Source organism: Mustela erminea, chromosome 19, assembly GCF_009829155.1.
Source record: "Mustela erminea isolate mMusErm1 chromosome 19, mMusErm1.Pri, whole genome shotgun sequence".
NCBI classification, from domain to species: domain Eukaryota; kingdom Metazoa; phylum Chordata; class Mammalia; order Carnivora; family Mustelidae; genus Mustela; species Mustela erminea.
This window is the reverse complement of record NC_045632.1, coordinates 56,294,142-56,319,165: the sequence shown is the minus strand read 5'-3', so window position 1 is coordinate 56,319,165 and position 25,024 is coordinate 56,294,142. Positions and strand designations below refer to the sequence as shown.

The 25,024-nt window shown below is 62.9% G+C and overlaps 1 protein-coding gene across 1 annotated transcript; it reads left to right on the top strand.

Moving 5' to 3' along the window:
• Positions 1–378: 378 nt before the first annotated feature.
• On the top strand, positions 379–24,877 carry SLC38A8 (solute carrier family 38 member 8). The gene is made up of 15 exons (XM_032323181.1): positions 379–975; positions 1,253–1,369; positions 1,466–2,105; positions 2,401–2,591; positions 4,680–4,878; positions 8,013–8,154; positions 8,726–8,827; positions 11,001–11,058; positions 14,804–14,918; positions 16,384–16,531; positions 16,925–17,133; positions 18,522–18,573; positions 20,655–21,735; positions 21,952–22,100; positions 23,347–24,877. The coding sequence occupies exons 3-13, from the start codon at positions 2,066–2,068 to the stop codon at positions 20,746–20,748; spliced, it is 1,350 nt and encodes a 449-aa protein (XP_032179072.1). The 5' UTR covers positions 379–975; positions 1,253–1,369; positions 1,466–2,065; the 3' UTR covers positions 20,749–21,735; positions 21,952–22,100; positions 23,347–24,877.
• The last annotated feature ends 147 nt before the right edge of the window (positions 24,878–25,024 follow it).

Below are 25,024 nucleotides of genomic sequence, written 5' to 3'. Positions count from 1 at the left end.
GCCCCGTCCTCCAGAGTGGAGACCTCTTTCCCGTGACTCGCTCGGAGTCAATGTTTGTTGAATGACTGTCCGACAGAATGACAGAACACACGCAGGTGCCAGATACCGGGGTGGGGGGGTAGCAGGGTGCTCAGTCGCGTGCCCTAGAGCCCGTGGGTATGACACAGTATGGAAAAGCAGGGGTCTCTTCAGGGGCAGTGAAGGTGAGGATCTGCAGATGAGGTCATCCTGGGTGGGGCGGCCTGGGAAGATGGAGCCTGGAGCCCCAAGGAGCTGGACGAGACAGGAGGGGTCACTCCCAGAGCCTTCGGAGGGAGCGTGGCCCTGCCGATAGCTGGTTCGGGCTTCCAGCGCCCGGAACTGTGAGAGAATGAAGCTCCGTTGGCTTTAGCCCCCCATTTTATTGCAGTTTGTCAGGACAGCCTCGGAGACTCCTCCATGGGGGAAGTCAAGACCTCTGCTTCTCTTGGGGCGTCTGTCCATCCGGCCATCTGTCGCACACACACTCACTTCTTCACTTGGGACCCCAGGGCCGGGCTCTGCTGGTCGGGCAGGCTGTGGGGGGATGCAGGTTTGGGGATGATAGAACCGGGCCTGAGTCCCAGGTCTGTCACTTGCCAGTGGACGTGTTGAGCCCAGGGCCTGCCCTGCGTGGAGCACGACGGTGACATCTCCTTGGGATTCGACGTGAGGGCTCAGACACCTGGCACCAGCTGCAGGCCCAGGCTCCCAGCCCTGCTTCGCTGGTGGCAGCCTGAGAGCCACGCGAGATGTCCAGCTGGGCACTCCCGGGCCACCCGCCCAGACCCCTTTCCCTGTCCCTGCTAGCAGGCTGGCCACCCGGCAGCCCCATGTTTACTGAGCGTGCTCTGCATGGAGCCTGCAAAGGTATAATCAGTCTGCTGGTGACACGGGATTGAGACCGTTGGAAACCACACGGAGGAGAGCCCTTGGCACTGATCTCGTGTCCGCCAGGTGAGGACCGATCACGTGAGGCTCCGGGGCCCTGTAGATGTTTAACTTAAAGCCACAGCCCTCGAGAGGCGGTCCTGGGACCAGCTCCATGGGCATCAGTGGGGAGCTGGTTAGAAATGCAGATTCCCAGACCCAGAGAATCAGAAACGCTGGGTTGTGACACAGTCCTCCGTCTGTATGTTAGCACACCCTCAGGGGGACTTGAAGCTGGGTGGCGGGAATGAGCAGGTTCACATTGGAATTTGAGGTGTGACGTTCGTGGACCTGTGTTTTCCAGAACGCACAGTTTCCCGTGCTCCGTCTGCCATCTTCGCTGACAGGGTCTCACGTCGGAGACGTGGTGTCTGCCAGAGTGTGGTCCGGACCACAGCGCCTGCCCCACCCCCCGGAGCCTGTGAGTCGTGAGGGATTTTGGCTCCTCCCGAGGTACCGAGAATTAGACTCTGCCTTTAACGAGGCCACAGGTGATGCGTGTGCACGGTCGTTTCAGGGGCATCTCGAGGAAGCACCTGCTGGCTGCCTGGGGCCTTTGCACACCCTTGAGTCCACAGTGGCCCCTCAGCCCACTGCGAGCTGCTAGGTGGGCAGACAGACCCCTTTGCAGATGGGAAACTAGACTCGGAGAGATCACACACTCCTAGCGAGTGCAGACGCTGATCTCCAGGCTTCCCTGGGCCTACTTCCTCAGACTGGGGGCCTGGAGAGGGACCCTGTGCCCAGGTGAGTGGGGGAGACGAGGTGCAGGCCTGCCCCTTGAGCGCACGGGGCTGCACTCCCTCTGACCCTCAGGCCACCAGAAAAGACCCGCCTCCTGGGAGGGGCCTTCACCCCAGTGGGGGAGGGGAGGGAGTCTTAAGACCCCTCCTCAGGCTGGGAGTCTCAGAAGCTGCAAGCTCTTGGGACAGGCGGCTCTGACCTCTCGTCCTTGTCCCCGTAGGGGTGGGGACGTGACCGCAGCACATGCTTTCTGAGGCTCCCTTCATTGCTGATCGGTTGACCATCCCTTGGCAGAGCTAGAATCTTCCTTCTTCCCCCCGCGGGCCCAGGAAATGCAGCTGTGCCGCTGGAGCAAGCCTGAGCTCTGTGCGCGATGGCTGAGGACCATGTGACCTTGAAGTCTGGGTTGGGGGGTAAGGGCGAGGGGCTGGGGCGGGCCGAGCGGGGCGAGGGGCTGGGGCTGCTCTCGGGCTTTGGTGGAGGGCCCGGGTGATGATGAAGGCTGGGCGGTTGAGGGCGGGAGGGGTGAGGACCAAGGCCGTGGGGCCAGCCAGGGAACAGGTAACTTAACGGGGCAGCATGAGGTGGACCGTGGCATGGGGACATGGGGGCAGATGCATTGCTCTGACTGGTTTGGGGAGCAAGACGTGTCACAGCCGGGAAGGCAGTGTGAGACTGTCTCTCTCCCCACCCTGCTGCTGCTTCTAGCCATGGAGGGAGCCACAGGCAGCCGCCCAGGCCTCCCGGAGAAGCCAGTTCCCATGGCCTCCAGCCCCACTCTGTCCTCGCTGGGCGCCGTCTTCATCCTCCTGAAGTCTGCGCTGGGGGCCGGCCTGCTCAACTTCCCCTGGGCCTTCTACAAGGCGGGTGGGGTGACCCCTGCCTTCCTGGTGGAGCTGGTAAGCCCCTGCAGAGCATTTTGGGGGTTCTCCTGGGGAGGGAGCCAGCCGGGATCCTTGGCATGGCTTCCGGAGCGCTGGCCTAGGATCTGACACTCTTGAGGTTGGCCCCCCTCTCTGCTGCTTGGGGAGGGGGTCATCCTGCCGCAGGCCCCGGGGGAGAAGGCCCCTAGTCTGCTGCCGGTGGGGAAGTGGAGGCTGTGGGAAGCCGGGTGCTCTCCGGCACCTGCAGCGGGTGGAGCCACCAGGCGGCTGTAAGGCGCCACGGCTGTGGCCTCACCTGGCGCATCGGTGGCCCTCACCTGCTGGGCGCAGCTCGGTATTGGAAGTGGGAGCCCGCGTGCAGTCAGGTCCCATGTAGGATGCTGTGAGCCCCTCACACTCGCAGGCCGCCAGGCCCGGGCCTCTGCCATGTCGTGGAGATCCAGCCCGAATTCCTAACCCACAAAGTCGGGGGCTGAACGTCCATCATGGAGAAGGGCTGCTAATAGCACGGCTTCATTTTATTTGCAAGGACAACGCCCCCCGCCCCCCCGCCCCAGCCGCCCCGAGCTGATAGTGAGCGCGGAGTCTCGTGGTAAGCCCTCCCACAGATGTTATTCCACGTGCTTCTTTATGGCAACCAGCTGATAACAGCCACGGGGCCTCTGAAGTCCTTCTGGAAAGTGCTGGGTCCTGCCCCGTGTAGGGTAACCTGTGCCATCCCTGGTGCCGGCCGAGGGCCTGTCCTGCCGTGGGCTCCCTGCAGCCGTGCAGGCTCTGTCCCCTGGAAGCTCGTTCTAGCAGGGGACACAGATCGATACAGGAAGGCAAGTAATACTGTGTGGGGCGGTGGTCTTGCTCGAAGGGTCGTGTGACAGAGGGTGTGGCAGAAGGTGGCACACAGTGGTCAGAGAAGGCCTCCCGGCGGAGGTGGTATTAGGCGGAGCCCCAGCAGAAACGGAAGAGCATGTCCAGGTGCCCGCGAGGGGAAACCTGCTGTGTTTGGACGTGTGACGGCGAAAGACCAGCCTTCAGAATGATGAAGAGGCCTGACGTCCAGCCGTAGAGGAACAGTGAAGCGGGGGGTCAGGACGGTTGTGGCCAGTGCGCTGTGAGCAGGGCCGTGGGGTCCCCCTCATTGTGCTCTGTGACGTCTGCCGGGCGCCTCGCTGAGCTGGAGGTGTCAATTGGGCAGGTCTGGGGGGGGCCGGAGGGTGTGCGTTTCGGAGGCGCTCCCGGGGTCAGGGCTCCTGCTGGTGTGACTTGCACTTGGGGTGGGATGGTCTGAAGATGCCTGAGCGGACCTGCGCGGAGGGGACGCCGAACGCGAGTAAACGCAAACTCCCAACAAGGAAGGAATGAGGCTGGAGATCCCCCACGCCCACCTCCAGGCAGCAGCCTCCCCCACTCCTGCCAGGGAGCTGCTGTCTCCCCTCAGCGTTTGGACACCCCACTGCTGAGAGCTAACTGGCGCGAGGTTCTGGGTCTCTAGATACGGGTCAGCCCTGGAGCTTTCATGAAATGTAACGAACCTGGACCCTCTCTGGGGCCTCAGGGAGGTGGGCCTGGGCGCAGGGTAAGGGCTCTGCTGTCCCTCCGCGTGGAGGCTCAGGGTCACTCTTGCGGGGTGCCCTGTCCCACATGCAAGCAGGTTTCTTGGGACGGGACAGGGCCGAACAGTATGGGAGGGGCAGGAGAAAGCTCCCGGCTATGGTAGCATGATCTGTCGGGGTGGGCATGGGTGGCACACGTGCATTTGTTGGACCTTGGCCAATGGTACGTACTTGTGACCTGCAACCCATAGAATTTTAGGAGAGGGATTTAGACTCTCGGGGTTTCCGACGCCTCTTCTGCTCAACTGGGACTAGAAAGCATGAGTGCAGGTGCCCAGACTTATATATTGCCAGAGCGGACACGGCTGTTCCTACTCTGTAGCTCTGGTCTTGGGGCAGAGGAGGGCCTGGTGGCCCGTCGGGGAGAGGTCTCTGGGTGGCAGGTGGCCTCTGTGGGTAACAGCCCTGTGGAGAGGGGTGTCCGAGTTCAAGAGACAGCAGGCTTGGGCGGGAAGCTGGGGATGCACCTTGGCCCCCTGGTTCCGCCCCGCAGGTCTCCCTGGTTTTCCTCATCAGCGGGCTGGTCATCCTGGGCTATGCTGCTTCCGTCAGCGGCCAGGCCACCTACCAGGGTGTGGTCGGAGACCTGTGCGGCCCCACCATTGGGAAGCTGTGTGAGGCCTGCTTCATTGTCAACCTGCTCATGATCTCCGTGGCCTTCCTCAGGGTGATTGGGGACCAGCTGGAGAAGCGTAAGTACTGGCATTGGAGTTGGGGGGGTTCCCCAGGGCTTCCAGTTGATGAGTGGGTTGTAGGTGCTGGGCAGGGCCCTGAGGGGGCAGCAGAGGCCAAGGCCACCCCTAGGCTCCTCCCATTGTGACAGAGGGAGTAGTAGTTACGGGCACACGGAGGGTCACGGAGCGAGAGGGGCTGTGCTGGACTGGCGGGACAACCCATGCATGGCGGGGGGAGCCGAGCCAGCTGCAGAGAAGCCCCTTTGAAGAGAGAGTCCGGTGTCACCCTGACTTTGGTGGCCTCCAAGACTGAGCCCAGACCCCTCTGGCGTCTCGTCCCCCATCAGCCTTTCCCCGCGAACACTGCAGTCGCTGGCCTCCGCCCCCTGAAGCATCGCTGTGTTCTCTTCATTGTCCTTCCTCTCGGCACACTTGCTAACGTCCGCTGTGGTTTTTCCCTTGACCCGTGGGAGGCTTGGACTCCTGTGGTTCAGTGTCCAGTTCTTTGGGAGTCTCCTGGACGCCCTCTTGGTTTCTGCCTTCGTGTGCCTGTCGGAGAACACAGTGCGTGTGGCTTCCGTCTTGGGTGTTGGAGGATTGCGCTGGGCGCCCCGTGTCCATCTCGGTGGGCACCCCACGCGCTTCCGAGGGCCGTGCCTTCTGCTGTTGGGCGCTGTGTTTGGGGACACGTGGCTCGAGGTGGCCCACGGCTTCGGTCGGGTCCTCCATAGCCTCGCTGTTTGTTTTCCAAATCTCGTCATTCTGTCAGTTCCTGGAAGAGGGCAGTTAAAGTCCGCTGTGATTGTAGACTTGTCTGTTTGCCCTTTTAAAGACTTATTTATTTAGAGAGAGCGTGAGCTGGGGGAGAGGCAGGGCGAGGAGAGAGAGACTCTCAAGCCTGCGTGGCCGGCTCCATCTCACAACCCTGAGACGTGACCTGAGCCGAAATCGGGAGTCGGACACGTACTGGACGGGGCCACCCATGCACCCCATTTGCCTTTTTAATTCTGTCCATTCTTGCCTCCTGGTGTTGGAAGCTCCATTACCAGGCTCACACCCGTGAGCCATCCCTCTGTTACCATGAAATACCCCCCCTTTTTAAAAAAAAGATTTTATTTATTTATTTGACAGGTAGAGCTCACAAGTAGGCAGAGAGAGAGGGGGAAGCAGAGAGCCCGATGCGGGGCTCGATCCCAGGACCCCAAGATCATGACGTGAGCCAAAGGCAGAGGCTTAACCCTCTGAGCCACCCAGGCGCCCCAATGAAATAGCCTTTTTTTGTGTCTGGTAGTACTCTGCCGTCACAGCGACCTTCTCCGACTGTAGCCGCACTGGGCTCCTTACGATGAGTGCTGGCCGGCCTCTCTCCCTCCCAGCGGGTTCCCGGGGAGCCTTCCTGGGCCTGGGGAGGCCGGATGCATTTCCTGCAGACACCACGTGGTTGAGTCTGGCTTTTTTCTCCTCTTGATGGTGGCCAACTTCAACTGGATTAGTGCTGAGGTTTTGTTAGTTGGACCGTAACCATCGGTACGGTTGGATTTTGGGCTCCCGCTTTGCCGTTTTGTTGGTTCTGCTGCTGGAGCCGAAGAGAAGGCCCTGGTGCTGGGCTGTGGAAATGCACGGCATCCATGTCTCAGGAGGTACTCAGCCTAGAACGCACGTCGGCTGGTAAATCAGAGCCTCCTGGTGGGTAAATGAGCACAAAAACGCCCTTCCTGTCGCCAGCAGATAGAGGCCCACGCGGTCTGACCTCTGGTCGTCTGGTGTGGAGCTGTGCTGAGAAGGATTTGGAGGCTGCACTCAGGCCTGGGAGCGGGGCAGCCGGAGGGGTTAGCACAGGGGTCAGGATACAGGCCACCGCGGCCCCGGGTGGATTAGCTGGGGTCGCGAGGGCATTGCTAGTGTGCTGGCCGTGAGGTGCCTGGGCTGGGTCTCTCTGTGGGCAAGCCCAGGCTTCTTGGGAGGAGGGCTGACAAGAGTTTGGGGGTGCTTGGGTGTGGCTTTGCGTGCACTGGGTACAAATGACGTTAAGTGAGAGGTGCTGAAAGTCCTCGAGGAATGTTCTAGAGATTGAAGGCTCAGGAACCCAGATGTCAGAGCTGGGTTCCTGGCTGAGGCGTTCCAGGTGGTGGGTGGGGCTTGCGCCCCTTCCCAGGCCACATGGCCTCTGGGTGGCACAGGGCCGAGGCGTCTGTGGCTGGGACGCCTGCTTCGCTGTCCTGCCTGGAGCCCGTGTGGAGCGACCTCAGGGCAGGACTCTGCCCTTGCCGTGGTTCGGTAGAAGCAAGCTGTTCTGAGGAGCCCTTCATTTCTCTGCATGGCGGGCTTTACTGAGCATTTGGTGACGCACAGAAAAGGGTGACAGTCCAGCAGAGAAGGCAGCCCCAGTGGGCCACGGGCCACCTGTGGTTGGTGGGCGCTGGGGGTGGGTAGGGTGGAGGGAGTCTGTCCCCTTGCTCTTAACTCAGAGTGGGCTTCTAGACACCTCGGCGCAGCAGAGTGTGGCCGATGGGATGTGGCCAGTTCCAGGCCTAGCGTTTGAGGACGGGCCGTTTCCACTGGGTCTCGGGGAGCCCCTGGCTGCCCCAGTCTAGACCACTGGAGGGTTCTTGTGGAGAAACCCTGAGGTTGCAGGGAGGCCCAGTGGAGCCCAGGTGTCCCCAGCAGGCCCCCAGTGGGGGCCCATCAGGGGTCCTCTAGCCCAGCCGTCCGCTGACCCACATGGAGCCGATCGGGGCAGCTCAGTCCTGCCCTAATTCTCCTCCGGTCCCTGGTGTGCAAGAAAGTGGTCACTCTGGGCTGCTTGGCTCAGTCTGCCAGTTCTGGGTCCAGAAGGCCATTCCAGGCCCCCACCCCACACACCCACTGGGCTCCTTCGCAAACCAAAACATGTTCGCAAGAACTTGAGGCCTGGCCATTTTGTCTTTGATTTGTTGCTGGACCCCATCACTTAGGGCAGTGTCTGGCTGGCTTCCTTCCCGCATGGGGGCCCGGGATGGGGTCCCCATCCCCTCCCTTTAGGCTCACAGGCTGACTTAGTGTCCGTGGCCAAGCCCGCCCAGACGTGGAGCAGGGAGCCTCATGGCCGAAGCCGCGGCTGCGGGTGGAGGGCGTGCAGCGCTCCTAGCGGGCCCTGTCCCCATGCCCGCCAGTGTGCGACTTCCTGCTGCCCAGCGCCCTGCCAGCCCTGCAGCCCTGGTACGCCGAGCAGCGCTTCACCCTGCCCCTGCTGTCCGCACTGGTCATCCTGCCGCTGTCCGCCCCGCGGGAGATCGGGTTCCAGAAATACACGAGGTACGGGCCTGCAGATGTTTCCTGGCGGGAGGGGCCTGGGGGGGCTTCTTTCTGCCTGGGGTTAGGGGAGCTGGCAGCTCGGTCCCGCCACTTGGACAAGAGAAAAGGGCTGGAGAAGTGCACAAGTAGCGTGTACGCGTGGTGGACAACAGATGAACGAGACCTCTGCCGGCACGGACGTGACCTGCAGCGGACCTCTTGTTCTTTGGTTAAGAACGGAGAGACCCCAGACACACTTCTGTTTCCATCTGACGCTCTGAGCGTTCATATACACGCTCGAGAAGATAGAGTCCGGCAGAAGAGTTCGTCTGAGTGCACAGTCTGCACTTGCCCACTGTGCGTGACGATAGACATTTCACTTTGGAACTAGAACGGAGAAGCAGCCGTCTTCCCCCCGTCCCCATGACACAGAGAGGAAAGCGAAGCTGATAGCAGCAAGGACTTGGCCCAGCACCTTGCTAGCGTGGGCAGAGCTGGCACTCGGCCCCCACTCTGTGCGGGAGCCCAGGCTCCAGCTGGCGGGGCTGGTGGGCCCAGCACGGAGGCCCCTGACGCCGCGCCCCTCTGTCAGCATCCTAGGCTCCCTGGCTGCCTGCTACCTGGCCCTGGTCGTCATGGTGCAGTACTACCTTGGGCCCCCAGGCCTCGTCCGTGAGCCTCGCCCTGCAGCGAGGTGAGTTTGGGAGGTGGGGTGTAGCCGCACGGCTCCCAGGGGTGCCGCACCGGGATCCTTGGAAGAGGGACCCAGAGTCCCCGCACCTCCCTGTGGAATCCGTCATGTCTCTGATGCAGCAGAGCCCTGCCAAGTCCCTTGTCCTCCTCCAGGATGGACTCTGGTGAGGGCGGGCCAGGGACAGGTGGAAGGACACACACACACTGGAGGCCCCACCCACCTGGGGCCCCGGGGCTGTTGCAGACAGACAACCCCCACGGCACGGAGGCAGCGGAGCTGGCAGGCAGGCTTGGGTTCCTGGCAGAGGGAACAGGAGTGCGTGCAGGCTGGTGTGGCCGGACTGGCCTTAGGAAGGCCAGGACTCGGCGGAGGGGTGTCCTTTGGGACTTTGGTTTGGGCCGGGAAGCCCCTGCAGGAGTTTGAGCACAGCAAGGCTTGAAGTCAGGTCTTGTGGCTGGTCCTGTGCTGTGGGGATGTGACCAGGACAGTCACCAGGGCCCTGTGCCCAGAAGGTCCCTGCACTTGGTTTCATAAGTTCTCTTGCCGCCCTGAAAGCCTCAGATCGACAGGAGGCTAGCATGTGCAGTTTGCACCAGGCTTCACGAATTACGGGGCCCCTCCTGGCCCCTGGATTCGAAGTGGCACATCAGGAGGAGAAGAGGGCAGGACGACTCTGAGCTTTCAGCTTGGGCTCGGAGAAGGGTGCTGTTTCCTGGGCTGGAGAAGACAGGACCAGGTGGCTGGGGGAGGAGGTCACGTGGGGACACGTTACCTTGGAGGCAGCTCTGAGACCGCTAATGAAGGCATCAGGTGGCCCGTTGGACCCACGTGTGTGGAGGTCGGAGAGAGGGATCTAGACCGGAGAGGGAAACGTGGTTAGTGTTGGCCCAGAGGTGGCATTCAAGGCCGCCGGGCTGGGTGAGACGTGCCCCTGAGCCGGTGGCGCTCAGTCCGGGACCAGGAGGTCAGAGGGCGGAGCCTGTGGAAGGGGAGTGAGAAGTCGAAGCAGGAGGACGGGTTCACCTCCTGGGGTGCTGGGCCGAGCAGGAATGCCTCTCGGAGTCTGCAAGCCCAGAGGCCAGGTGCGGCGGGCCTGCTCCCTCCAGCACCTCGGGGGGGCTCCTTCCTGCCCCTTGCAGCTTCCGGTGGCCCCAGCCATCCTTGGCCTCGCTTGGCCCGTGGGCGCCTCCCTCCCCTCTCCGGCCCTGTCCTCGCAGGACCTTCTCCCCTTGTCGGTTTCCCCTTCCGGTAAGGACACCCGTCGGTGGATGAGCCCCCTGCTCCGGTGGGGCCTCGTCTAAGCTTAGACCCAACTCCAAGTGAGTCTTTGTTGCGAGGTTCCCAGGGGATGTAAATCCGGGGAGATGCTATTCAACCCAGGGCAGACGAGGCCGGAAGGTGCACCTCCGAAGTCAGTGACCAGAATTTCAAGAAGGCCAGGGTGATTGCCTCCGGATCCTGCTGCTGGGTCACGTGGGACCGAGCCCTGCCATTGGAGTTAGCCGTGGAGGCCTGCTGGCGATGGGACGAGCTCCGTCAGGGCGGGAGAAGGGGGTGAGGGCCCCGGGGGCTTGGCTCCAGGGGACGGGGAGAGAGGCAGGGAAGAACGTTCTTCTGAGGAGGGGAGGGGAGAGGTGGGCAGGAGCTGCTGGGGGACCAGGGCCGGCAGCTGTTGCTGTGCCTCTGTGTCGTCCGAGGTGCCAGAGGCTGGCAGCCAGAGCTTCTTCTCAAAGGAAGCTGGGGGGCGCCTGTCTGGGGGCCCCTGACAGGCTGGGCCTGGAGGTCCTGCCTTGTGCACGCCTCCGCTCTCGTGGGCAGCGTGGGTGGCGGTCCAGCCGTCCTTGCACCGCGGCATCCGGGGGTGCTGCCTGCGCCCCCGCCCCTGCCCCTCACCCTGGTGGGAGCAGGAGGCCTCAGCAGAAGCTGGGAATTCCTTCGAGCCCCGTCCTGCGCGAGTTCTGCGTGCGCAGAGAACGGCAAGCGAGCAGACGTCAGTGCAGGTAGACCTAGACAGTGTAGCATTGGACACGCCTCGTTTACCTGGTGGGTAAGAATCTGCCTCCTAGGCTTTAGGTACGTTTTCCTGCGATTGTTGAAAACTCCTCCTCAAGTTGAGTGAGCCTGTTTCGAGTTGTGCTTTTTGTGGTAAACACCTGTCCGCGCCCCTCTGCAGGCCCTCCTCCTGGACCTCCGTGTTCAGCGTGTTCCCGACCATCTGCTTCGGATTCCAGGTAACGTCTGCGGGCGTGTGCAGGCATTGCCGGCGACACCCTGCTCCCCCCGGAGAGTGTGGGCCTCTGTCAGGAAAGGTTAAGGCCTCGCCGGGGGGACGAGACGGGCTGTCTGTCTGGGAGACCGTGCGTGTCGGTGGACATCTGGGCTCAGTGAAGTATGCGTGGTCGTTGAGCTCGGGAACCTGGCCCGCCAGCGCTGGCAGCACATTTGTCAGGTGTGGGGTGGGGTGGGGATCCGGAATTCGTTCCATCCTCTGTAGAATTCTCTGTAGAATTCTCGCAAGACTGGTGCCGTGACTGGAGACCTAGAGCCGCCTGCTTCTGGAGCACACGTCATGCAGGGCAATCCTGCCCCGGAAGGCCTGCAGGCGGGGGGCGCTGGATGGCACCCTGGTGGCCGCATGCTGGGGTGCACGGGGCATAGACAGAATCTCGGACCGGGTGTCACGGAGGGAGGCTGGCTTGTGTGTGCGGAAGCCGGCGGAGGCCTTCAGAGGTAGCCCTGCGTGGGGCAGGTTCAGAGACAGCCTTTCCAAGCACCGATGCCTGAAAGTGACCTTGAAGCAGGGGTGGGAGGCGGCCAGGGGAAGGGGAGGGCAGCTGGAGAGGTCGGCCCGTGAGCCCGGGAGGGGCAGAGGGTCTCCGGCGAGGTGGGAGAGCGGCAGGGGGCGAGCCAGGCGCCCCACGGGTGCTGGAGGGGTGCGGTGGAGGGCGCGGCCCCGCTCCCTGCCTTCTGGTCCTTCTCTGGTCTTCCAGTCTCTCAGCGGGCGGCAGCAGACTCCGTTCGTTGTTCGTTGAGTGTTTATTTTAGGAAAGACGTGCCTCCCTCCTAAACAGCCCCTCCGTCCCCAGCACACCAGCGCCACCAGAGCCACCCCGGAGTAGAGTCCTGCTCGCAAGGGCTGGGGGTCTGGGCCGCTTCTCTCATCCAGCTCCTGCTTCTCTCCTCCGTCTTGCCTTTTCTTTGAGAACCACGTTTGGGGAAAAAAAAAAAGTCCTGGAACATTTCCATTTATCTTCCTTATAAATCCGTCGATAGATCGCTTCTGGGGCTTAGCAAGCCGCTCGCAGGAATTTCTCACTTTTCTTCTTGCGCATCCAATATTTTGAAAGATGGAAGCGATGATTTAGCTGTCAGCGGTCTGTCTGGCTGTGGCTCGCATGCCTCCCGCCCGTGCCGGGCACCACGCGGTGTGGCAGGCTCGCGCTGCGGGGGCGGCCTTCCAGATGCTTACGCGGGGTGCCCCCCTCACCTTTGCCTCGGCTCTTCAACCGATTCTCCTAGCAACCGGGGCCCGGGCTGCGGTTTCCAGGGACACGGGATGCAGCGATGGGGGCGCTGGGAGAAGGTGTGCGTGGCAGGGTCGGGGTGCGGGTGGGGCTCCGGCCCAGGCAGGGCTCACAGCATCTGGGCTTGGAGCTTCCGGGGACCTGGGGGGTCGGGGAGAGCAGCTGGAGGTGGGGATGGTGGGAGGTGGGCTGAGGGGGCAGCCAGGCGGGGGGGCGCGGTGGGAAGGGAGCCCTGGCCTGGTCGGACAGCAATCCTCCCCCCACACTGAGCAGTGGGGCTCCGCGTCCAGCCTGCACCGAGTCCGAGGGCCGCGCAGGGGCAGAGTCGGGCTGCAGCCTCTGTCCCCAGCCCCCTCGGAGCGCTCCGCTGGACGGATCGAGCACAGCTGGTGCATCCGTTCCTCGGGGGTGGACGTGTGGCCGCTTTCCGCTTCTCGGTGTCTGTGCTCCTCTGCCTGGCCTTCTGTCACCAGGAGAGCAGAGAGCCAGTCCTGGCCCAGCCCCATCCTACACACTGTCCCGGCCACTGGCCTGGCTTCGCAGCCTTGCCCTCGTGGGATGTGCTTCAGTTCCCTGCGCGAGACCAGGAGGAACAGGGTCTGGGAGTTGGGGACCAACTGGAAGGAGGGCTGGGTGGCATCCTGCCGCCGCCGGGCATCTTGTCCTGACCGCTGTGCTCTGCGTCTCCGCTAGACGCACAGCCTCTGAGACCCTCCCCACCCCCGGTGTGGCGTCCTGGGCGGTCCCGCAGAGCCTGCGGGGTTGCAGCTGCCGTGGGCTTGGGAGCAGGGACAGGGAGATGGAAGGCATGTTGGGGAGGCCCCCATCACGGGTACTGGGCCATCCTGGACAGCATGTGGGATGTCCCTCAGAAATGCCATAGGAGTGCGGGAGGTGGGAGCGTAGGTTCTCTGGGTTCCCCTGGTGGAGGTTCCCTGCGAGGGCTAAGCCCCCCACTGCCCAGCTGAGCCAGCTTGTGGCCAGCGGGCTCCTGCAAGGTCAGGGAGGCCTGGGGCAGAAAGCCCAAGATCACGTGCCCTGAGGCCGGTCTGGGGGGAAGGTGTGCATGAGCTCACCCTGGGCTGGGGGCTGTTATGGCAGCTGGAGTCTGGAGGACCCAGTATGTCCCCTCTGAACGCCCCCCTCCCCCGCCAGTGTGTGCTCCACTGGGGAGGGGATTGCGTCCAGCTGATTTCTGTGGTTTCCCAGACTGGCACGAGGGGGACTGTTCCACATTGGAGTGCTGGGGAGGCTTATGGGGTGGGTAAATGAGTCACCCGTGGAGTGTTCCTGAGCTTTGTACCAGGCCCCATGTTTGACCTGAGCTCAGAGGCGTAAGTGAGGCAGATGTGGTCCTTGTTATCATGTAGCCACAGATGCTGAACATGCAATCCCAAACGTCCTCACGTGGAGGGCGGGGACACAGGGAAGATCTCGGTCCTGCTGGGGAGTGCTTTCTGGAAGGGTGGGTGAGAGCTGGCTGGACCAAGAGAGAATCCCAGGTAGAGGACCCAGCGCAAGCAAAGGCCCTGAGGCAGTGAGGAGGAACAGAGGTGAACTGAGCCCAGTGGGTGAGGGAAGCACGGCTCCTAGGAGCCTGGAGAGTGGGCGGGAAGAGAGGATCGGCATGTTTGATTTTGATCACAAGTGAGTAAAGAGGCTGACGTGTGGTGGGAACCCTGTCCTAGGAGCCTGTGACAGTCCTGGAGGCCCCGGGGGGCATGGAGATAGAGCCGTTACCTCTCAACCTGAATGCAAGTCTGGGGTTCCTGGGCAGCTTGTGAAATGCCACTGCCCACGACCTGCCCCAAGTAAACCAAGTCCTTGATGTTGGCTACAGGTGGTTTGTGCTTAAGTCTTGTCGTGATGTCATAGAGTCCCTGTGAAGTTTATCGGTCATGGGTACGTGTACTCCCATGTGAGCCTCAGCCCAGGCAGGATCTAGAGCATTGCCGGTCCCCCCGAGAGCTCCCCCATGACCTTCCCCACTCACTAGCACCCTCCACTCTCTCCTCTGCCCTTTGTCACCGAAAGTGGTGGTTTCCAGCTAGAGCAGTTCTGTTCCCCAGAGCCCATTTGGCAACGTCCAGAGACCTGATTGTCAGGACTGGGGTGTTCCTGACATCCAGGGGGCTCGAGGCCAAAGACTCCGCCCAGCACCCTGCAGTGCACAGAACCGTCTTCAGATGTCAGCGGAGCTGCCATCGAGACCCCTTGCCCTGGCTTAGCTTGTAACTTCACATCCATGGAAACACGTTTCCGCATCTCGCGCAGCGTTAAGGCTGTGAGGCTCTCCTGTGCGCGGGCACACGGTTGTGTTCTTCCTTCTTCGGTGCTGTGTAATATTCCACATGTGACTGCTAATGACCTCAGCCCTTCGACTGTCGGGGGTGTTTGGGTGGTTCTGTGTCCCGCCGGCCCCGTCCCCCTGAGCCCCGCCCCTGCTTTCCAGTGTCACGAGGCCGCGGTGTCCATCTACTGCAGCATGCGCCGCCAGAGCCTTTCCCACTGGGCCCTGGTCTCCGTGCTGTCCCTGCTGGCCTGCTGCCTCATCTACTCGCTCACAGGTAAGGCCCGCCGGGGCACCGCGGAGCTGGGTAGGGGGCCGGAGACCCCGAATGGCATCTGCTTCTGGAGTTCTTCCCGCGCACTCAGTGTGGTGTGCCGGGAGCGGGCCCTGCTGTGTGGGAGCCTCAGCCCATTTAATCCGAAGCCCTTAGGGAAGTCCCCGTTTCCTAGATGAGGGAGCAGAGGCTCAGAGGGCTCCCGTGGCTTGTTCACGGTCCCCTGACTAGATGTGTAGAGCTAAGATTCAGACCCAGGGCCCGGCTGTCCCCAGAGGCCTTGCTCTTACACACTGCCCACCCCCCATCCTCTGCTGGCGGACGGGACTGTGACGCGGGTCATGCTTGCATCACAGCCACGGAGAGCAGTGTACAAAACCCTCGTGTGATTTGGGTGCTCACAGACCTGGGCTGCAGGCAGAAGGGTCTCCAAAGGTGACAGAGTGTGGCTCAGGGAGGCCTGTGACACGCCCAAGGTCACGCGGCACACCCCAGGTCTCAGGCCCAGGCTGACTTCCGACCAGCCGCATTCCTCCAGCGCTGGGGCCCTTTCTTGCCTCTGGCTTTGGCACCCCTGACTCGGGAAGCCCGTGGGCTGCCGCAGATGTCTCGGGCTCCTTGGAGCCTCATGGTCACCTGAGAAACTCACTGGATGACCCCTCCCCGGCGGGGGGTAGGTGGGGGTGGTCACTGTTAGTCTGTGTCCCCTGGGTCGGGGGCCCATGACCTGGGTATGGAGAGCTACCTCTAGGCCAGCAAATTTGTGGGACCTTCTGGAAAGGGCCCAGAGAGAAGCCAGCAGAGGCACAGCTCAGCCAGGAGGGACAGACTCGGGACAGGACAGGTGACCAGGATGCCAAGGGGTGAGGATGGGGGAGGGGCATGGAACTGTGTGATTCTGGCAGCGGTTGACGCCCTGGGTCAGAACGGGTGCACGGGCAGGAAGGGGACGGACCGCGCATGAGGCGTCGTTAGGGTTCTGAGTGCCGGCTGCCTCTGTGAGCAGCCCTCACCGGCGCTGGGTGCTGGGAAAAGGAGAAGCAGCATCGGGCAGCAGGAGTTTTGATTGAGGAGCGCAGAGTTACTGTGTCGGCCCAGGATAGGAAAGCCTTGAGAAACCGCAGAACCCTTCTAGAACCTTCTGTCTTCTCCCAGGGAGCTCCTTCAGGGTGGTAGGAGCTGGACGCTGTCCGTGTGTCCGAGTGGAGAGGGTGGGGATGTGACGGGAAGAATATTTTCGGTGTCGCGCGGACACACGAGGTTTGTTGGTGTCCGGTGTGCAGCACGGCGGTTGGGCTCCTGTGTGAGGCCGCGCTCGCGGCAAGTGCGGCTGCTGGCCTTGCCTGCCCCATGCCGGTGCAGTGCCGCTGACCGTGGGCCCCGTGCCGTGCCTTCCATCCGGTCTCTGCCTCCGGCACGGTGTCTCCCCCAGTCAGCTCTCTGGGCTTCCACCCTCTCGGCCCCCCAGGGGTTTATGGCTTCCTGACCTTCGGGATGGACGTTTCTGCCGACATCTTGATGTCCTACCCTGGCAACGATGTCGTCATCATCGTGGCCCGGGCTCTCTTCGGGGTCTCCATTGTGACTGTCTACCCCATCGTGCTCTTCCTGGGGAGGTGAGGCCCGGCTCGCGGGGGCTCCGCTTGGGTCAGGGCGCTCACCTGTATCAGGGTTCAGGTCATGCCCAGCACCACGTGGGCTTGGGTGTTGGGGGAACTTCTGTAGAGACCACGGAGGCAGGGAGCTGGGGTGGTTTGCCTGGAGTGGCCCAGCCACTGAGGGTCACAACTGGAGTCTGGCGCCCCCACCCCCCCAAGACCGTACCCTGCCTGGTCCTTCTGTGGCGGCGGCCTGCCGTGGACCGAGCTGTGTGATGGTTGGCACAGTCCTTGGAGAACGGTGGCTGGCGAGGAGCGGGGAGCCTGCTGGGTGTGAAGGGCAGTCGGGAGGGGGTCCAGGGGACCCCATGGGGGACGGGGCTGGAGCCCCTGCACTGCTGTGGCCTCCAGGTCGGTGATGCAGGATTTCTGGAGGAGGAGCTGCTGCCGGGCAGGTGGGCCCGGGGCCCTGGCGGAGCCCTCAGGGCCGTGGGTCCGGGGGCTGCTGACTGTGCTGTGGGTGGCGGTGACGCTGGCCATGGCCCTGTTCCTGCCCGACCTCAGCGAGATCATCGGCATCATCGGGGGCGTCAGTTCCTTCTTCATCTTCATCTTCCCAGGTGGGCCACCTGCTCTGCTCCGCGCTGGGGCTCGGGGGCCGGGCGGGGGTGTCATAGAGGAGGAAGGCACCCAGTTCAGGTCACTGAGCCTGACACGGGCCGGGGACTGTGGACACCTTGCGGGGAACATCTCCGTGGCTGACGATGGGCGCACCTGCCGGCAGCGCTGCTGTCCTCCCGTCCTGCTGGCCGGAAGACCGAGGCCTGGAGGCCGCCTGGGAGGCACAGTCTGCATCACCCTCGGCAATGCCCACTGTCCCCTTGCTGCCGCCCACTGTGGGGTTTCCTCTTAAATTTTAAAAATGTTTGCAGTTACATGATGTCCACTGGTTCCAAGGTATCCTGCGAGCATCTTCTCACCTTGTCCCTGACCTGGGAGACGAACAGTGTCATACAAAACCTTCCCAGTGTGAGTGTGTGAAGGTCCAGTCAAGGTGGCCAGAGGCTGGTGCCAGCCTGGGAAGCCTGGGGAGGGTCCTCCCGGAGAAGCAGACGTGCCGGGCACCTGCTGACCTCAGGCAGGAACCCCAGATCCCCGCAGCTCTGGCTCTGGGAAGCGCTTTCATATGCGAGGGCTGTGGGCATGTGGCCGGCGCCGCGGGCCGCTGCAGGTGTGCCGGCCTCCCCGCACTTACCGGGGGTCTGAGACCTCCGGTGTGTTGGGCGCGGTGCCCTGGTCCTGGGGGGGCTTTTCGCTCCAGCTGTTTCCCACCTTCTGGGAACGACCAGCCAGGACGGGTTCAGTGGGGGAGATGCCAATGGAGCTTTAGGCAGAACTGTCTGGCTTCAGATCCCAGGAGAATTCTTTTTTTTTTTTTTTTTTAAAGATTTTTTATTTATTTATTTGAGAAAGGGAGTGAGAGAGAGAGAGGATGAGAGGGGAGAAGGTCAGAGGGAGAAGCAGACTCCCCATGGAGCTGGGTGCCCGATGTGGGACTCGATCCCGGGACTCCGGGATCATGACCTGAGCCGAAGTCAGTCGTTTAACCAACTGAGCCACCCAGGCGCCCTCCCAGGAGAATTCTTAGAAACAAAAATCTGCTGGGCAGCTGCCTGCTGGTGAAAGCTTCCCAGCGTCCGGCCTGAAGTCTGGCCCCGACGGGTCATCCCAGAGAGGCTGGCACAGAGGCCAGGCTGTCCTTGCTGTCTGAAAGGGAGGCTCAGAGTGGCCAAAGTGTGAGGGGGATGCTGAGCCGGGCCCCCAGGACCAGGCCCTCTGCCAGCTCGCTGTGCCAGGAACAGAGGGAGCCTGGGGGGCCACGCTGGGCACAGGCCCTCGCTGGCATCCCAGGTCCCAGAGGATGGCTGGGTGCCAGCCGAGCTCTCGAGCTCCGGGCTGCCCTGGGTCTGGGCGTGTGGAGCTGCAGTGGCCTGTGTCTCCTTGGCAGGCCTGTGCCTCATTTGTGCTGTCGGCATCGAGCCCCTGACTCCGCGCGTCAAGTAAGTGTCCCCAAACAAGGGTGGCAGTGTGGGCACTTGAGGGAACGTGGCAGGGACTGCGGAGGGCCCATTGCCCTGCATACGGGCCGACCGCCGGCCCCGGGACTCGACTTCACCGCACAGTGAGGGGGTGTCCGCGCCAGGAGCCGGCCCTCGGTCCCCACACCAGCAGTCTAGGCACAGCCCTCCCTCCCGCTCAGGGGCATCGTGCTCACTGGGAGCTGTAGGTGGGCGGAGGGGCTCCCTAGCTGAGCATGTGTCCTGCTCCTGCACGCAGACCCCCGGCAGCGCGGGGCCCGGGCAGGTCCTGCTGCCTGGAGCCCTGCCTTCCGGAGGCCGTGTCGGCAGGAGGGTACACGTTCCCTCAGCAAGACAGCAGCCGTGTCTGGACACCTCTTTGGTGCCAGGCCCTCGCCCAGCTCCTTAGAGTACCGGGTCGTCCATCCTACAGACAAGGGTGCAGGGTCCGTCAGGTCAGAGCTGAGATTGCAGCTGGGCTTACCTGGTCCAGGTCTCACACGTGCCTCCTCCCTGCTCCTGCGTGGCCCATGATAGGCCTGGAACCTTGTCCTTGCCTCTGAGGGGCCCAGGCTGTCCTCACTGAGAAAGAGGCCGCATGCCGCTGATGGAGCATAGCTTAGCCAGAGCCCCTGTGGCTCTTAGTCCCAACCCATGGGCAGGGAGATGGGCCGAGGATTGCCGAGAGACACTGTGTTAGGTTTGCTGGGGCACCGCAATAGAAACCTGTTCTCGCCCTGCTCGGGAGGCCCAAAGTCCTCAGTCACGCTGCAAGCAGGACCAGGCTCCCTCTGAAGGTTCTAGAAGCCTGTTCTGTCCCTCGACATCTCCTGCCATCACCTGGTGGCTCCAGGTGCCCCTAGCTTGTGGCTGCATCACCCCAGTCTTGGCCTCCAGCCTCACACGGCCTCTCCGTGTGTCTCTGCCTCAGATCTCTTGTCTCTCTCCCTCATACGGACGCCTGTCACTGGGTTGAGGGCCCAGCCCCGTGCCAGGGGATCTCCTCTCCAGATTTTTAACTTCATCACATCTGCAAAGACCCCATTTCCAGGTTTGGGGTGGACATGAATTCTGGGGACCACACTTCAGCCCTGGTCCCACCCGCCGGCTGGCATCTCTGTCTCCCCTCGCCTCCGCCCCCCCAGCCCCTCGCCTCCCCCCGCAGCCGGCTGGCTTCATCCCCGTCCAGGTGGAGAAGAGCATTTCTGGATGTCTCTGAGCCTGACTTGGGCTGGCAGCTGGCCCTGGTTGTCTGGGGCCCCTCCGTGGTCTTTGAGGTCCTGCTGCTTCTGTTTCGTGCCTTGGTCCCGGCTCACAGCAGCTTTGACTGGGGCGCTTTGAAGCTACTTTGAATCCTGGCGGTCCTGTAGGGCCTTCTGATCCCTCCGAGCTGCTCGATGAGCCCCCGGCTCCGGGTGCGTTGACCACGCTCTCCGCTTCCGACGCGGGGGCATTCGTGGCTGCTCCGCTGGACAGTCTTTCTGTGCCAGCGGCTCCTGGGGCCTTTGTTGATGGGGCCGGAAACGTCTCTGGCAGCCTTGCCGTTCCTGGGAATCCTGGCTCCTTGTCGATGCGGTGTTGGCTGGTACATGATGCAGCTCGCAGACGTGTCCTCAGTGGCCACTGGGGCCAACCACCCCTGCCTCCTGCGCCCTCGTGCCCTAGCGACTGTCCCCATCGTGGGTGACTTTGGGGTGGCTTCTCCTTCCTCATTTCCGAGGGGGCTTCATCCCCCCTTCCCTTGCCCCCAAAGGGAAAGGCGTGGAAAGGGATTCCCCTCCCCTGTTTCTTTGGCTTTGATAAAACGCTAGGGAGGAGTGGAGTCATCAGTTAACAGTTGCAGTGTGAGGCTTTAATTGCCTGGGGCCATTGTCCCCCGTTGCCTGGGAAACCCACTCCTGCAGGTGAGGGAGGATACTGGGGAGTCCGCCCGCCCCCACCCACCCCGCACTGGTGACTGGCCGGTGGCCGGCTTCCTGTGAGGAGCTTCCCGCCGAGTGCTCGGCCTGTCTGCGCGGAGGTCCGGGGAAGAGCGCCTTGACGTGTGTGTACTGACCCGGCAGGTGCTGCTTGGAGGTGTGGGGAGCGGTCTCCGTGCTCGTGGGCACCTTCATCTTCGGACAGAGCACGGTGGCCGCGGCCTTGGAGCTCTTCTGAGCGGGAGGGGGTCGGCCCGGCCTCCACGCGGCGCTGGTGCGGCACCCGTGTCCTTGGATCATAAAGATGCTGCAGAAACGGATGCGTCCTGTCTCCTGAGGGGGCTCATTTGGGCTTCTGTGGGTTCGGAGGGTTTCGGGTGCGGTGCCGAGGAGGGTGTATTGATGTCCTGGGACGCCCCTAGCAGAAGGCCATGTGCTGGGGGCCTCAGACAGCAGCCATCAGTCCCCGCAGTCCCGGAGGCTGGGGTCTGAGATCGAGGCTTGGGCAAGGCTGTGCTCCCTCGGAGGGCTCTCGGCGAGCCCTCCCGCCTTCAGCCTCCTCCGGCCGCTGGTGTTGCTGGCCATCCTGGGCATGGCTTGGCCTGTAGGTACACCCCGCTCGCCTTGGCTCCCTGCCCCCGACATGGCGTCCGCCCTGCGTGTCTGTCCAGAGTTCCCTCCTCCGACGAGGACGCCAGTCACTGGCTCTGAACCACCCTAGTGCAGGGTGACCTCCCCCTAACTTAGAGGCTGCAAAGATGTCACAGTCACAGGTCCCCAGAGTCGGGACTTCCGCTTACCATCTCCAGGGGACACAGTTCAGACCAGAAGTTGGGACTGAGGCCCAGGGACCTCAGCTTTGGCCCCCACTCTGATGGGAGGACCCCGAGGAGAGCCCCCTTTCCCTTCCGGCTGGACCTGAAGAGCCTGGGAGCCCAGTGGACAGTTGGCTCCGTCCTTCCTTCACGACCCCAGCCAGTCCTGGGGTCAGGGTCACACCTGCAGCTGGGGACAGGGGGCCCCGGGGGTTGGCCCCGGGCCCAGAGTAGGGGAGAGGGTGGGGAGGGAGGCGGCCAGGGGCCCGGCTGCTCCTGTCGCTGTGCTCGTTGGCACTGACCCTGCATGGGACCTGGGGTGTCCGGGCCGTCACTGGATCTGTGCCACTCTTCCTGTGCCTTGGGACGTCGGCCGGAAGCAGCGGGGCTGGAGTCGGGAGATGGTGGTGGTGAGTCATGTGTTCCTGCCCGTGTGGCTAGTGGGGATACAACTGGATTTTTTTGTTTTCTGTTTTCCATACCACCCACTCGCATTCACTTTTTTGCGGGAGAACTCACACACCATAAGGTTCAGCCTCGTGGAGTGGACTGTTCAGTGGAAGCTGCTGCCTGGGGTCGTACTGCTGTCGCCAGCGTTGAATTCCGGTGTATCTCATCCACCCCAGAGAAAGCTGTGCCCCCAGCAGTCCCTGCCTGGCCCCGGGGAGCATGAGGCTGCCGTCTGCGTGGACCCGCTGCTTCCGGACCCCCGTGAGCTGCCTTCGCGTCTGGCTCCGTTGACCTCAGCGTGTTTTCACATTCGTCCGTTTTACAGGTGAGGCACTGAGGCTCGGCAGAGTCCCGGCTCCCCTCTGCCCTCCTCTGCCCTGGCCGCGGGTGTAGACTCTGACCCAGTGAGGGGGGCCAGCGCCACACCCTGCCATACCCTCTGTCCGGTGGCCGCAGCGGCCTCCCCGCCCCCCACCCCAGATGAGGGCCTCAGAGCCAGGCCGTGGGCTGCGGCAGAGCTGCCCCCCGCAGGCACCAGCCAGTGGAGTCCTTGATCCTCTGTCCCACGTGCTTCTAGAAATGCTGCGGCCGGGCTCGAGCCCTCCCGGGCTCGTGGAGTCCCCAGGAAGCACGGAGTGTGGTAGGGAAAGGACAGGGCCATCGAAGGAGGTGCCGTGAGGCCTGACTTTGGGCTCGGAATGTTGCTTTTGACCACCGGCTCCTGCCGTTTGCTCACTCAGATCTGGGGGGTTTATGAACCGTCTGCGGGAGTCTGATTCCCCAGCGGCCACGCTGCGCAGCCCGGCGGGCTCCCCGCGAGATTCAGAGGTGATGGTGTGTCTACAGCAGCGGTAGGGGCCTGAGCCGCGGTCGCTTTGTTTCCAGAAAACCGAGGTTGAGAGGAGGAACACAGAGCTTCCTGGCAGCCGGGAGGAAAGGGAAGTAGGGCGCTAGGGCCACCCCAAAGCCGGACGGCACGTCCGGACAGCGGACTGGTACGCCATGCTGGGGGAGAGGAGGGGGAGAGGGTGGGACCCTTGAAGGGTGACGCCCCCCCGCAGGGGACAGTCATTTTCAGCCTGGTCTCGGTCAGGAATAGGATGTGATCTCGTAGGACAGCCGTCATCGTTCTGGGGTGCACGGCAGAGGACTGCTGGCCGGGGTGTTCCCCTCTGATGTCTGCCCCGGTGGAGGTGCGAGCTGACTCGGGGTGGTCCTTCTCCACCTGAGGCCCCCTCAGGTTTTGCCAGCCGCCAGCAGGAAGGGCAGAAGCCGTGTCCTCGAGGTCATGGTGGCGTCATGTAGGGCTTTGGGTGGGCTCTGGGTCGGAAAGACCTGAGCCTGTCCTGCCTGCCGCTGAGCAGCGGTGGCAGCCTTGGCTAGCCCGGGGCCTCAGGTCGCTATCCCAGGCAAACACCGCTGTGCTGTTGTCACCTGCGGCGTCCTGCGGCGTCCTGCGGTGTCCTTTCTCGGTAGGTCAGCAGCCACCGCCTCCCTTCTCCCTTGTGGTCGCAGTCTGTGTCCTTGCTGTCCTCTAAAACCAAGCTAAGGACGGCCCCCTCCCACCCCAGGTTGGCGGGGAGTGTGACCTGAGACGTCCCCGCAACGCCGTCGGCGCAGAGGCTGGCCTGTCACTGGCCACGGTGTCCGCCGTGCGTGAGGGTAGACACTCGTCTCAAATCATCCTGCAGACGTGGCCGAGGGAGGTTTTGTGTCACAGGTGACGAGTTCTGCTCTGAGTGGCGTGGGCCGCCGGGGGCTCTGGGGAGGGTCTTTCCCCTGGCTCCGGTGCCCCCCATGGCTGGGCAGGGACGCCAGCCCCAGGCGCTGCCAGGCCCCTGCGAAGCTCCGCTCCTCCGACACAGGCCGGCCCCCACACACGCCCCACGGCAGGTTCGGGTCTGGAACTGGACACGGTGAGAATGTGCATTGGCCGCTGAACGCAGGTGGGGACCTTTTTGATGTGGACACGTGAGCTGATGGGGAGGGGCGGCGGTTGAGGTCAGCTTGATGTCACGCCGAAGGAGCCGTCGTAGGTGTACGATTCAGTTACTGCAGTGTTGGGTGGACACCTCCGCCTGGTTCCCAAACACTCCTGTCACCCCAGCAGGAAACCCCGTCACTCCCTCCTCCCTCGGACCCCAGCCCGGAAAGCCCTAGTCTTCTCTCCGTGCCTAGAGACGAGACTATTCTAGACGTTCCGCGTGAATGGGATCACATGCTAGATCCCTCCGTGGCTGGTCTCGTGCATGTGGCTTTGTGTTTTCACGGGTTATTCGTGATGTGCAGGGGTCCGTACTGCGTTTCTGTGGCTGAACGGGACTCCCTGGTGTGGCCGGAGCCCACGTGGCCTGTCCCCCCGCTGACGGCCTTCGGAGCTTGGACCCGTCCTTGCTCACATGTGTCTCCTTAGTCGGCTGGGGGTGTGGGGTAGACCTAGGAATGGGCTGGCCAGCTCCTAGAGTACCCGTCTTTGAGGAACCTCATCGATGTCTTAATGACCCAGCCTAGAGCTGTTCTCACGTGTCTGTGCTGAGTGGCACAGGGGCTTGGGCACCGGGCTGGGGACGGGTGGCTCTGGGTTGGGATGTAAGTGGTGCCCTTAGCTTGCTGTGTGACCTCTGGTGAGTCGCTTGCCCTCTCTGTTTACATACCCCCGACCCCTGCCAGGAACCTGCCTATCCCGGCGCGGCACAGGCAGCACCAAGGGAGATGGTGTCTGCGTGCCTGGTTGTGAAGTGTACATTCAGCGGGCGCTCTGGTACCTTTTGGGGCTGGAATCTGTTCTCCCCGGAGCCTCTTCCCACCCACTCAGAATCCACGGAGGCTCCGTGAGCTCCAGCTGCCGTCAGCAGAGATGCTACAGTCCGGGTGCAGTGCGCGGGCCGGCGTGCAGGACGTGTGGCAGACGTGTAACACGCCCAGCTCGTGGGGTTCCTCAGCTATACCCCAAGGAGCCTCAGCCCCGAGAATCTTTGTAAAACTGCCGTGCTGATGGGAGCAGCACTGGCTTTGGGGGTGCTTGTGGATGCTGCGGGCAGGACCCTGGGACATGCCACTCTCAAGAGCGGAGAGGCTGCGGCAGGGACGTGCTGCTGGGAGGTACGTAGCTGGGGTCGGGACTTGCTTTTTACGCTTCCCGCAAGCCCACCTTGTGGGTCACTGGGTGTGCCTGAAGGACCGGCATCCACCGCACCAGGAGGCGGCAGGACCCAAGGGGGAGGGAGCGGGGGCCTTACAGCAGTGACA